Source organism: Bipolaris oryzae, assembly GCF_000523455.1.
Source record: "Bipolaris oryzae ATCC 44560 unplaced genomic scaffold scaffold_107, whole genome shotgun sequence".
NCBI lineage: Eukaryota > Fungi > Ascomycota > Dothideomycetes > Pleosporales > Pleosporaceae > Bipolaris > Bipolaris oryzae.
Window position 1 is genome coordinate 51402 of NW_006911383.1, and position 13400 is coordinate 64801.

At 51.8% G+C, this 13400-nt stretch overlaps 6 protein-coding genes across 6 annotated transcripts; 5 read left to right on the top strand and 1 right to left on the bottom strand.

Annotated features, from left to right (window-relative positions):
• Positions 1-518: 518 nt before the first annotated feature.
• COCMIDRAFT_27967 (uncharacterized protein) lies at positions 519-4166 on the top strand (the record flags this gene model as incomplete). Its single annotated transcript, XM_007691714.1, has 4 exons — positions 519-638; positions 812-949; positions 1017-3965; positions 4023-4166. The coding sequence occupies 4 exons, from the start codon at positions 519-521 to the stop codon at positions 4164-4166; spliced, it is 3351 nt and encodes a 1116-aa protein (XP_007689904.1).
• A 595-nt stretch (positions 4167-4761) lies between these two features.
• On the top strand, positions 4762-5907 carry COCMIDRAFT_100490 (uncharacterized protein; the record flags this gene model as incomplete). Its single annotated transcript, XM_007691734.1, has 3 exons — positions 4762-5148; positions 5224-5813; positions 5865-5907. The coding sequence occupies 3 exons, from the start codon at positions 4762-4764 to the stop codon at positions 5905-5907; spliced, it is 1020 nt and encodes a 339-aa protein (XP_007689924.1).
• A 1629-nt stretch (positions 5908-7536) lies between these two features.
• COCMIDRAFT_38508 (uncharacterized protein) lies at positions 7537-8492 on the top strand (the record flags this gene model as incomplete). The annotated part of the gene is made up of 2 exons (XM_007691719.1): positions 7537-7612; positions 7663-8492. 2 exons carry the CDS (start codon positions 7537-7539, stop codon positions 8490-8492), a joined length of 906 nt encoding a protein of 301 aa, XP_007689909.1.
• Positions 8493-8596: 104 nt separating this feature from the next.
• COCMIDRAFT_100516 (uncharacterized protein) lies at positions 8597-9436 on the bottom strand (the record flags this gene model as incomplete). The annotated part of the gene is made up of 1 exon (XM_007691735.1): positions 8597-9436. The coding sequence occupies one exon, from the start codon at positions 9434-9436 to the stop codon at positions 8597-8599; it is 840 nt and encodes a 279-aa protein (XP_007689925.1).
• A 1057-nt stretch (positions 9437-10493) lies between these two features.
• On the top strand, positions 10494-11252 carry COCMIDRAFT_38510 (uncharacterized protein; the record flags this gene model as incomplete). The annotated part of the gene is made up of 2 exons (XM_007691720.1): positions 10494-10569; positions 10624-11252. 2 exons carry the CDS (start codon positions 10494-10496, stop codon positions 11250-11252), a joined length of 705 nt encoding a protein of 234 aa, XP_007689910.1.
• A 454-nt stretch (positions 11253-11706) lies between these two features.
• Positions 11707-12987, top strand: COCMIDRAFT_100512 (uncharacterized protein; the record flags this gene model as incomplete). The annotated part of the gene is made up of 2 exons (XM_007691736.1): positions 11707-11752; positions 11804-12987. The coding sequence occupies 2 exons, from the start codon at positions 11707-11709 to the stop codon at positions 12985-12987; spliced, it is 1230 nt and encodes a 409-aa protein (XP_007689926.1).
• Positions 12988-13400: the final 413 nt, after the last annotated feature.

Here is a 13400-nt window from a genome sequence, read left to right on the forward strand (position 1 = left end):
ACAGTGTATGCAACCAATCTTCAATGGCCAGATGCAAGCTGATACCGTCTAGTTTCCATATATCTGTACTTCTATTCACCTGAATCGTTACCAAACGTGTGAGAGTGACGTCATATTTTACAGTCGCGTTCTCCTCACGCGTCGATTCATAGATGGATTGTGTTTCACGTGTCGCGAAAAGTGATGGGTATTGAACGCGAGTCCTAGAGTCGCGTAGGAGTGAAGGCGGTGGGCGAATGGGAGACAATTGGCGTCAATGGTACCTGGCTGGGGTAGTGGGTATTGACGCAAGCGTACTAGCGCCAAATGTCCAGACGCGCCAAGGACCGTCGACATTATTCTCCCATGGCTCTGGCTGTATATTGCGCATTCACCTCTCCGCACCAACACACTTTCAACGCGTCCCTGGCACCCTCCCACGACCCCGCCCAGTCGCCACACACCGCACCACAAATTCTGGACGACGGCGACAGCAAGACGGCTTTAAATCGACGCGGCGAACAGCCCAAACAGGCAATATGCCGCGGAAGAGCGCTGCAAAGGCCGAAGAGCCATCTTCTGAAGACGTGTCGGCGCATTCCGATGTCGACATGCAAGACCAGCAGGAAGACAAGATGAGCGGCTTCAAGAAGTTTGGAGTAAGCGCAACCTGGCCTGGCGCCTTCCTGCGCTGCGAAAGGCGACCTCTTTGCACATTGGACCTTCGCTAACGTTGTCATGGCAGTACAATCTAGATACCCCAGACTACACAGTACGCACCAATTGCCTGCCGCGCCGCGTGGTTTCTGTCCACAAACTAACAGCCCTACAGGACTCCGACACAAACACTAGGGGAAACAGTGTCGCAGGCGACAGCGCGCCCCCTGATGGCAGAAAGCGACGCGCCGAAGAGATGAACATGCGCAAGTCCATGTACGGCAAGAAGGCTGAGGGCTTGAGGGCATCAATGGTACGCAGCATCAAACGGCCCATCGCGTCCCAAAGGCGCCTTGACTGACTCGGGAACATTATTGTAGGAAGACGACACTATTCGCCGCTTTCGATATCTCCTTGGTCTCACTGACCTGTTCCGCCACTTCATCGACACAAATCCCAACCCGCGCATCAAGGAGATTCTCGCCGAGATTGACCGTCAGGATGCCGAAGAGAGCAGCAAGTCAAAGGCCAACAAGATTCGCAAAGGCGGCGCTGCTGCCGAGCGTCGACGCAAGACTGAGCAAGAGGAAGACGCCGAGTTGGTGCGCGAGGAAAAGCATGGCGGTCACAACGAGACAGTTTTCCGCGAGTCACCAGGCTACATTCAAGGCGGCACAATGCGTGACTACCAGATCGCTGGTCTCAACTGGTTGATTTCGTTGCACGAAAACGGTATTTCAGGTATCCTGGCTGACGAGATGGGTTTGGGAAAGACACTACAAACTATTTCCTTCGTCGGCTACCTCCGGTATATCGCCGGCATCACTGGACCCCATCTGGTCGCAGTGCCCAAGTCGACCCTGGACAACTGGAAACGCGAGTTTGCCAAATGGTGCCCTGAAATCAACGTCTTGGTGCTACAGGGTAGCAAGGATGATCGTGCCGAACTCATCAAGGACCGCCTTGTCCCAGATGGCTTTGACGTGTGTATCACATCCTACGAAATGATCTTGCGCGAGAAGTCGCACCTGAAAAAGTTTGCGTGGGAGTATATCATCATTGACGAGGCGCATCGTATCAAGAATGAGGAGTCGTCACTTGCACAGATGGTTCGCATGTTCAACTCGCGAAGCCGGCTGCTCATTACCGGTACCCCTCTTCAAAACAACCTCCACGAACTTTGGGCTTTGCTCAACTTCCTTCTTCCAGATGTGTTTGGTGACTCAGCTGCCTTTGACGACTGGTTTTCACAGCAAAACGAGGACTCCGATGCAGTCGTCCAGCAGTTACACAAGGTTCTTCGGCCCTTCTTGCTCCGCCGTGTCAAGGCCGACGTCGAAAAGTCACTGCTGCCCAAGAAGGAAATCAATCTCTACGTAGGCATGTCAGACATGCAGGTTCAGTGGTACAAGAAGATTCTCGAAAAGGACATTGATGCAGTCAATGGCGGTGCTGGAAACAAGGAGTCCAAAACACGCCTTCTCAACATTGTCATGCAGCTGCGAAAGTGCTGCAACCACCCTTACCTCTTCGAAGGCGCCGAGCCCGGTCCTCCATACACTACCGACGAGCACCTGGTTACTAACTCCGCCAAGATGGTGATGCTTGACAAGCTGCTGAAGCGTATGAAGGCCCAAGGCAGTCGTGTGCTCATCTTCTCCCAGATGAGTCGTGTTTTGGATATCATGGAAGATTACTCCGTCATGCGCGATTACAAATACTGCCGTATCGACGGTTCAACCGCACACGAGGACCGTATCCAAGCGATTGACGACTACAACAAGGAAGGCTCGGACAAATTCCTGTTCCTCCTAACAACGCGCGCTGGTGGATTGGGTATCAACTTGACTACTGCCGATATCGTCGTTCTCTTTGATAGCGACTGGAATCCACAGGCCGATCTTCAAGCCATGGACCGCGCACACCGTATCGGTCAGACCAAGCAGGTATATGTATTCCGCTTTGTCACTGAGATGGCTATTGAAGAAAAGGTGCTCGAGCGCGCGGCACAAAAACTACGTCTAGATCAACTAGTCATTCAGCAGGGCCGCACTCAACAGCCTGTGAAGAATGCAGCGTCCAAAGATGAACTTTTGACCATGATCCAGCATGGCGCAGAGGCAGTGTTCCAGAGCAAGGGCCCTGTTGGATCAGCTGCTAGCGGCGAACTCGGAGATGAGGAGTTTGACGCCGTCATGCGTCGTGGTGAGGAGATGACTGAGAAGCTGAACAAGAGGTACGAGGCGCTCGGTCTCGATGACCTTCAAAAGTTCACATCCGACTCGACGTACGAATGGAATGGCGAGACGTTCCAGCCCCGCAAGAAGGAAATTGGAATCTCTTGGATCAACCCATCAAAGCGTGAGCGCAAGGAACAAAACTACGGTATCGACTCGTACTACCGAAAAGCTCTTGTCACTGGCGGCCGAACAGAAAACAAGCAACCCAGGATACCTCGCGCACCAAAGCAGATTGTCATTCATGACTACCAGTTCTTCCCAGAACGTCTTGCGGAACTACAAGACAAGGAAACAGCATGGTATCGGAAGGAGAACAATCTCAAGGCGCCCCTTCCGGAGGGTTCCGATGAGGACCTCGAGGCTCGCGAGGCTGACCAACAGCTTGCACAGCAAGAGATTGACAACGCGGAGCCATTGACAGAAGAGGAAAAGGCGGAGAAAGAGCGACTGATTGAAAAGGGTTTCCCCGAGTGGAACAAGCGTGACTTCCAGCAGTTCCTCAACGGCAGTGCAAAGTATGGCCGTCAGAATTACGAGGGTATTTCGGAAGAAGTCGATGGCAAGACTGCCGAGGAGATTGAAGCATACGCCAAGGTATTCTGGAAAAAGTACAAGACGCTAGACAACTGGCAGAAGCACTTGGGTGTGATTGAAGAGGGCGAGCAACGTGTACGACAATCAGAGGAGAAGAAGCGATTGATTGCAAAGAAGGTTGGCATGTACCGCATGCCCCTTCAGCAGATGCAGATCAAGTACACGGTATCGACGACGAACAAGAAGGTGTATACGGAAGATGAAGACAAGTTCCTTGTAGTCATGCTGCACAAGCATGGTGTCGAGGGTGACTTTATCTACGAGAAGATACGTGACGAGATCCGGGAGTCGCCATTGTTCCGCTTTGATTGGTTCTTCCTGAGCCGCACGCCACAAGAGATTGGTCGTCGTTGTACTACGCTGATCTCAGCCATTGTGCGCGAGCTTGGTGACGGGGATGCCAAGAACAAGAATGGCAAGCGGGGATACGAGGAGGAGGAGACGGAGGAAGAGGAGGAAGAGCAACCAAAGAAGAAGACCAAGAACGGTGTCAAGGTACGTTGAGATGATGAGAGGTCTACTTGTCCCAATAACACCGCTAACATGGAGCAGAACAAGCAACTGGACACTATAAAGAGCAAGGCTTCTCCCGCCTCGGCAACGCCGTCTCGAGCAAGCAGTGTAGCGACGAATGGATCGGCGACCAAGGCATCAGCAACCAAGGCAAAGGGCAAAGGCAAGGGCAAGAAGAAATAAGGCATGACAAGGGCTCGGTATGGGGTTGCGGGCATGATATGGTGTTTTTGGCGCATGTGCAGCCGGATTACAGCGGATGTTTTTATTCTATTTCACCATCCTCGGCATGGTCAGCAGGTGGCATGTTGAGTTTTACTAGATGTTGCAAGGCGATTTCTGGTGTAGTGCACTTGGCATTCTGCATGTGTAATAGTATTGAGAGAATATCAAGAGGTTTGCAAGGACAAGGTCTTCACGTGAAGGGATAGGTGATTGGCGCGTCGGAGAGCTTACTAGCGAAGCGCACGAGGGCGGCGGCGGCGGCTGCGGGGTGACGCACCTTGTCATGGTGACTTGGTTCTCTTGGCTTTTGAGCTTTTGAGCATAACCAACAACAACGTCGATATTTGCACTGCTTCGGCGCTACTGCTGGTAGTCCAGGTGAGTTCTGCGTGTGTTGTGCAGTGCTTCGAGAACATTCTTTTGTAGCCCGGTCTTTTACTGAGTGGCATCGACCGCCTTCACAACAGACTCCCACTTCCCACTTCCCACCACTGCACCACCTGCACCCCTCGATCCCACATCTCAGTGCGCCCGCTTGACTTATATCGCAATCATGGCCTCGACCGCGCTCATTGATGCCGACATGGCGCCAACACTCCAGTCTATCCTCGACCAGAAGACACTTCGGTGGATATTCGTTGGTGGAAAAGGTGGTGTAGGCAAGACAACGACATCGTGTTCGCTCGCCATCCAGCTCGCAAAGCATCGCAGATCAGTCCTCCTCATCTCCACCGACCCCGCCCACAATCTATCGGATGCCTTCAACCAAAAGTTTGGCAAGGACGCGCGACTCATCAATGGCTTCGATAACCTCAGCGCCATGGAGATTGATCCCAACGGCAGTATACAGGATTTGTTGGCGAGTGGAGCAGAAGAGGGTCAGGATCCTATGGCTGGCCTAGGGGGAATGGGCAGTATGATGCAGGACCTCGCATTCAGCGTATGTACACCATACCAAGCCCTTGAGCCCGCAGCCAAGTAAAGCAAAACGGGGATAACTGATTGCTACGGACAGATACCTGGTGTAGACGAAGCCATGTCGTTTGCCGAAGTGCTGAAGCAGGTCAAGTCCATGTCGTACGAAGTCATCATCTTCGACACGGCGCCCACCGGACACACGCTCCGCTTCCTCCAGTTCCCCACTGTCATGGAAAAGGCCCTCTCCAAGGTCTCACAGCTGTCCCGCCAATTTGGACCCATGCTCAATTCCTTCCTTGGCTCGTCGGGTAGACTACCAAACGGACAGAACATGGATGAGCTGATTCAGAAAATGGAGGCGTTACGTGAGACGATAGGTGAGGTCAACGGCCAGTTCAAGGACGCCGATCTTACAACATTTGTCTGTGTGTGCATTCCCGAGTTCCTTAGTCTGTACGAGACGGAGCGCATGATTCAAGAACTCAACAGCTACGAGATTGATACACACTCGATTGTCGTCAACCAGCTGCTGTTTCCCAAGCAAAGCAATCCCTGCGAGCAATGCAACGCGCGACGGAAAATGCAGAAGAAGTATCTTGACCAGATCGAAGAACTGTATGATGAGTTCAACGTGGTCAAGATGCCGTTGTTGGTTGAGGAAGTGCGAGGCAAAGAAAAACTTGAGAAGTGGGTAACTACGCGCTGACTTGAGAAGTATCATACTAAACGAGTTTCCAGATTCAGCGAAATGCTCGTGAACCCTTTCGTGCCTCCGCAGTAACTCCGCGCATCCAACGGCACAAAGGGCCGCATGCACGCAACCGATGGCACATTCGCGACGTTCAGGCACAAAAGAGCGGTAGTTTTCTTTTTTTGCCGACGACTTGCCGTCTCCACCCTACGGTAATTAGCACTAGTGTTCAGGTTTTTTTCCACGTTGTCCGTTTTTCCCCCACACTTCACGACTCGAGGTGAACGGAGAATGGTACCTTTAGCGACTAGCTTCGATCTATGGCGGCAGTAAATACATGAATCGAAATCGCTGCTACCAAGATGATTACCAACTGTTTCCCCTTTGTTGTACATGTCCGTTGACAGCTGACTCCGGGTACCTTACGCCTTATCGGAGCAGTGTGGCATGTTCCTGTTGTGGATGCATGAGCCACAGTTTGTCAGGCGGCGCTGAATACCCCGCGAAAGTCCCGAAACACTAACTGTAACAAGCAGTGACACCGAACGTCGTCTAGTCCAGCCTACACCAATCCGGCAACCTCTTGTGCCTATTAGTCGACGCTTCGGACTGTTTTGATTGTGGTGGTGTCGAGACTGTTGGCTATTATCAGCGTATTCTCCACTTACGCCCACTACGTCACCACTGTTTACCCCGCATCGTCCATGGTTGGGAAAATGCTAGCGAACTCCTCTTGGCCCCCAATACAGACGGCCTGTTTACTCAGCCACAGCGTTTTCATGCATACACAGTAACCTGAGTGTGAAACACCGTGCGAGGCAGAACCCAGGCTTTTATTGCTATAACGATTTGTCAAGAGGGTATGTTTTTAGCTCTGCGTTTCAGAAAAGAATAATTCTTCCGGCTCTTCACCCTGCAAACTCACAAACTTGGGTACGGCCGCCTAGGTCGAACTTTGTCCGCGAATGCTGATTCTTGACCTATTGACTTATTGGAAACTTGTGTTCTTGGGAACAGATAGTAGCCCAAAACTGTCGTTCGCGCCGCGAGCTACACAGCGCCCATATCCGTGCATGCGTTCGGCGTGCTGTACTATGCATACAATATTCGCGTGCAGGAAAAGCCACCAGTGATGTGTCGAGACATGTCACTGACTCTAGACTCGATGTCGCGGCCAAGTGGCTTGGTGGAGCTTGGATATGGCCTCGGAATCCGAATCTTGTCAGTGTTCTACCCAGAAACCTGAGCGTGCATACGATGGCCTTCCGCTTTCGTACAAAGACGGTCACGAGGCTGAGTATGGCACTAACATGGTGGCCCCTGGCGTACCTGGCACGAGGTTCTCCAGCGGCTACCTAGCAACGGCGAAACGTCTAACCTTAGTAAAGTCTGCTTCCCTGTATCCCTGACAGGGCGCTACTCGACCCCAGCTCGCGTGGTGTGGTCTTGACCGATGCCGATCACTGACCGGGGTTGTACACCATCACGGCTATCCACTTGCCGTCAATACCACTTAGCAGAATGACTCTGAGGGACTCAGGACCTCGTATATAGAATGGATGTTTTCTCACTGCTTGGGTGATCCAGGCGTTGCACATTGTTTCCTCCTCGTCCCAGTCTCTTGATTCGCTCAAGTTACATTGTGCTGCTGCTGCTGCTGTCCAGCCAATTGCCCATCTTCGTAACAAGATCACGTAAAAGCATACACAGCGTTTTACAATGCTCGGAATAGCCACCCTCCTGCTCAGTGCGGTTTACTCCGTTACTGCTGCACCAGTCGAGATTGAGAAGAGAGGTATGCATATCTGAAGCACAGTGACTGAGGCTTTGACTAACTCTGCTCAGCTGTGTCGGCAAACGTCCTGGATCAGCTCCAATTCTTCTCCCAGTACTCAGCTGCCGCATACTGCCTCGGAAACAACAACAGCCCAAACACCAAGGTTACCTGTCCTCAGGGTAACTGTGCTCGTGTCGAGGCAGCAAACACCAATACTCTCACCGAGTTTGAGAACAGCATCAAGTCAGATGTTACTGGCTTTGTTGCAACTGACACGACCAACAAGCTCATTGTTCTGTCCTTCCGAGGATCAAGGAGTGTACGCAATTGGCTTACCAATGTCCAATTCCCTGTACAGAATACCTCCATCTGCACTACATGCGCATCATCCATTGGCTTCTGGCAGAGCTGGCTGGAAGCGCAGACCAATGTAATTGCTGCCATCAACAAGGCAAGGCAGCAATACCCAACCTTCAAAGTAATTGCAACCGGCCACTCGCTGGGCGGTGCGCTTGCAACCCTGGGCGCTGGAGTGCTCCGCTCCCAGGGAATCGCGGTCGATCTTTACACCTATGGCGCCCCCAAGATCGGTCTCGAGGCAGTTAGCAGTTACATTAGCCAGACGAACTTGGGTGCAAACTACCGTGTCACCCACAAGGCCGATCCTGTGCCAAAGCTCCCTCCTGCGGCCCTGGGCTACCGCCACATCTCGCCCGAGTACTACATTACCACCGGAAACGACGTGCAGCCTGGCACTGGAGACATCAACGTGCTCACTGGTACATTGAATCTCAACGGAAACGAGGGAGACTTTGGACTAGACGTCAACTCGCACTTGTGGTACTTTGGACCCATCAGCGCGTGTGAGGGATCCCCTGGCATTGAAATTAAGCAATAGTCATAATGTATCATCGAGAAGAAGAGAAGAAGAAAAAAGTGTAAATATAACGAACAACGACATGAAAAATGTAAATACATGTTTGCGTAACTTAGTAGTTACTGCTACATCTTCATACCTGCCACTTTCCCCTTTTCCGGCTCCCCCTCATCATTCTGATATAGCCGATTCACCTGGACTTCGCGGAGCCAGAGCCGAAACGACTTATCCAGCGTCTTCCTGTTCATAACCGCACAATCCTTGATTTCCTCAGACGAAAGATACTGCACCGCGTCCACATCACCCCCTGCAATCGCAATGGCGCGCTGCAACAAGACACAGTTCTTCTGCGTGTAAATGGCGCGATACACGGCTTCCTCGATGCTCGTCCCAAACGTCGTAAAACCATGTTTGTGCTGCAACACCACGGGGCTCTCGGTGCGCAGCTGGGCAGCCAGTGCTTCCCCCAATTCTGCATTCTTGATTAGTAAGTCGCGCTCCGCCGGCGCCCGCGCCGTGCCGTACAGACGATCCATGGTAAACACAGCCGCCCCACTCTGCCCTAGGAACCCAGCCATGTGGAATACGGGACGCACAGGGTGTGCATGTGCCGCGCCATGCGCAACCGTAAAAGGAATCACGTCTTCAGAGTGCGAATGCACCACGCAATTAGCTTTTGGGAACTTCCGCAGTATTTCGCCGTGGATGAAGCGCTCGCTGTAGCCTTGGGGTGCGTCCTTGTCGACGGGGGACGAGTCGCGGACCCAGTAGGAATTGAAGTCGCTGGCGTTTTTGACGAGGGCTGGGGCGCCCGGATCGTAGGCGGCGAGGATGTATTGGTCTTTGTTTAAGGGGTGGCGGACTGAGATGTGGCCGAAGGCGTCGACGAGGCCGTGGTGGTGGAGGATGTGGTTTGCGCGGATGAGGAGGCGCAGTTGTTGCTGGAGGGCGGGCGGGATCGACATGATGGTTGAGCGGTTGGACTGGGGAGTTTCTGCCCGGGGTTTTATTTGGGAGAGCGAGGATTGCGTCGAGTAGACTGAGGAGGACGAGGATGCTATTGATGTGGTTGAGGTGGATGCTGCTTGTGAGACTGTTCGAAATCGGGACGATGGCCGTCCTCGCGGTAGGCTTAGCTCTCGGGGTTTATCTCGTGGCCGGTATAACTCTACAGAGGGTAGAAGTTGATATGATAACTTTCGGTGGTGGGCCGGGATTGAGGGCACTTGTGGAAGGGGTGTTGACGGAGGTGGGGATGAATGTGCTCGCAGCGGAGTGGGATTTAGGCGAAACTCTGGTCTCTGCAGTTCTTGACTTCGTTCCCGGATCCTCTGGCGCTGCGGAGACTTGGGGGGAATAGTTGGTGGTTGGAATTTCGATTGGATAGGTGAATGCGGCTCAGTGACCGGGGGCAGTCGATGCTGGTCAGCGCTGCAGCGTTGGCAAAGTACCATGTGTTTATCCAGCACTTATTTTCGGTGCGGTTGACCCGATACAGACTGCGGATGGCCTTCAACTTAAGGCGTCTTTTGGCAAATGTTTCATGGCTGAAGTGGAAATAGAAATGTTTGAAACGGCAGATGCTGATCTCGAGCCAGAGATGTTCTTTTGCAACCCTGTGGCGCCAATGTTGGAGTGCAACACTGGTACAACAACATGGTGATCAAGCAGGGCCACAGGGATCTGCCCCATCTCCAAAACGTGGAATATCGCGTGCGTATCGTGGCATGCTGGCTGATGACGTGCTGGTGGTGTTGCGAGTGGGGATCAGAGACGGGGTTATTGGGTCCATCTGAGGGGACCCGAGGGTCACCCGCATTAGCCCTCCCGTTAGGCTTCCGACGCTGCATCCCCGCTCTTTTCCACACCCCAAGCCCTCAAGAATCCTTCGACCGGGTCATCTCCCTGATCGGGAGAGACTGTTATGCCAGCCACCAAAGGCATTATACAGGCATTACGCCCTTTGCGCCCGCAGATAGTGTCCAATTTACCCCGCGGCACACTTGTTTACCCGGCCTGATCATGGCGTCTCGATATCTTCTTGCTGGTATCACGGCAGCAGGATTGATTTTTTGGTACGACTTCAAGAGCTGGCAGAGTTTTGGTGACGACATCTCGCTCCACGCAAAAGTTGGCAACTAACAACTGACAGGCACTGGCGGCACTCCACCAACACTGCAAGGCTATCTCAAGATCCGGCGATGGGGACTCTATCTACTCTACTCGCGACAAAATCTTTTGGATCCATCGCCAATTCCTGATTCTGGAGAATCATACCTCAAGCCAGAAAAGGTCCAAAACAGACAGGGACCCCGGCCAGGACTTACACGATGGACACTTCCTCAGCGCCAAGTCCCAGAAAACATTACAGCAGGCGCATCCGCTGCACTTCATAATCTGATGCAAGAGTTTGCCAGCACTGCTCCTTACAACGAGTATATTGACACTCGACCAAGCAAAACTGAGGGTGGTACTGGTCCTGCTATCTATGTAAAAGAAGGCGTCAAGACTATCAATCCTGTCGCACACAAGATTTTCTACGAAGTCGCCCATGTTCACCCTGCAGAAAACTCGCTACACGTTTATGTTAGTCCCCAGGATGCGAAGCTGGTCATGAAACGAGGCTGGGGTCAGCGTTTCCCTGTGACATGGATAGCACCTCCGAGCTGGATCATGGTGTACGCACCGAGAAACGAGGATGAGGTTGAGATTGTGCGAGAAATTGTTAGAGCCGCTGTATGCCATGCCGTAAGCATGAATATCTACGAGGACATGGAATGAACAGCGTGCTGGGCTTTTTCTTGTTTTAGGTATATCGAATTTGTTTTTCAATTCATACAAAAATAGTTCGAACAGACTAGTCAAAACGTGCTACGATTCTGAAAACAAATTCAGCACTATACCAAACATCATCAAGTATATCATCCAGATACTAATATTCTCCGAAGGTGCTACGTTCGGCATGCGGCAATGACGAAGAGGAGAACCGATCAGTTGACGCCCCTCAAACGCCGCTCCCGCTCCGTTGCATCAACATGCACTAGCAGAGGGTCCGGCTCCAACCTCAGGGTCCGTTATATATGAGAAACCCCAGCTACGGGGACGTTTCATTCCGCATATCTTTGTGGTAACAAGTTTTCAAAATAGCACCCCTCATCCTGTCGTACTGCATCCTCAACTACAGCTTCCTAATTTACACGCCCAAGTCCCTGTGCGCCGCTTGATGCCAGGTGCAATGGGTAGCATCGACACAGCGATGAAAGTGATCATCATCGGAGCAGGTACATGACCACTATGATAATACCGCCGAAACTCTGCTTACATGGTCTAAGGACCGGCTGGATGTGCACTTGCGCATGGTCTTAAAAAAGCCGGGGTTCCATTCAGCATATACGACAAGGGCGCAGATGTTTACCGACACCGCCATTGGGCATTTACCCTTGGCTGGGCACGGCCATACCTATTTGACCTCATACCCGGTGACCTCAGCGCGCAGATCAACTCGTGTCAAGTCGATCCTTACGTGGACTGCGCAGCGATAGGCGAAGATCGTATTGTGATTTACAATGGCCAGACCCGGGAAGAAGCGTTTGCGTTCCCGATCCCCAAAGCGAGAGAGATCAACATCCGAAAGTTACGTGTCTTGCTAGCAGAACGGCTAAATGTCCAGTATGGGAAGAGTTTCTCGCACTACGAGGTAAAAGAGCAGGGCGGTGTGAAAGTTTACTTTGAAGACGGATCAACGGATGAAGGCGACTTGCTCGTTGGCATCGATGGTGCCATGTCCAAAGTCCGGCGTTGCTTGCTCCCCAAAGAGGGAAACATGGAAACGTTGCCGTTCGCACTTATGAACTTTAACGCTTCCTACACCGCTGAGCAAGCAAAGTTTATCAAAGAGCGCCTTCATCCCCTTGTAGACATTGCCATTCATCCGGCTGGCCATTACATCCGCGCCAATGTGCTCGATATGCCTGATGAAAAAGATGCCAGTACCTGGACATTCCAAATTCTCTCCACCTGGCCGCTCAAATACGTTGAAGACCACGACAATGAAGATGATCGATTACAAAGACTAAAAGCGCACATCAAGAGAGACGGCTGGGCGGAACCTTACAACAGCGCCATCGAGTGGATACCTGATGATACCAACGTACTGCGAGATCAGCTTAAGATTTGGAAAACAGTGCCTTGGAACAACCAAGACGGGCGTGTAACGCTATGCGGCGACGCAGCACACGCCATGACCTTCCACCGCGGTCAAGGTGCCAACAATGCTTTTTACTCTGCCCACTGCCTTGTCGAAGCTATCAAGAGCGTACAAACTGGCAGCGCAACATTACAGAATGCGATTACAGCGTATGATGAGAGTATATGGAAACGGGGGGCGAATGAGGTGCAGATTTCTAAAGCGCAGAGCTTCTTTACGCATGATGGGTTGGACAATTTTATTAATAGCCCCGTGATGAAATTGGGGACTAAGCCGAGTCATAATGCGAAGAGTGAGGGGTATGAATAGATGAGGAGAGCGATTGAAAGAGGCTGTGAGCCCCATCTTCGAAGGTAGCGGTATCAACTTTCCATGAAGCAAATGATGAGTTTCGATTCCCTAAATTTGTGGAAGCCAACAGATTCCGCATGTTCCGAGAGACCCGGAAACTCTTTTCTCACGCGCGTGTCGTCGGAAGCAATACTATACATTTCTTTAAATTGCCCATCATACTTTTCAAGACTCAGGCGATTCGGTCACCAACAGTACGGGATTAACAAACAGTTTTAGCATCCAAGAGAAACACGATATCAACTAAGAGGATTTTTTATTTTTGATCGAAAATCAACAAAGTGTCAAGACTGTGCAGCTGGTCTTGCCTCTTGTGCACCTGTCCAAAACTTGGCTTTTCATCTTCGATAGCGTTTAGATGACAATATTTT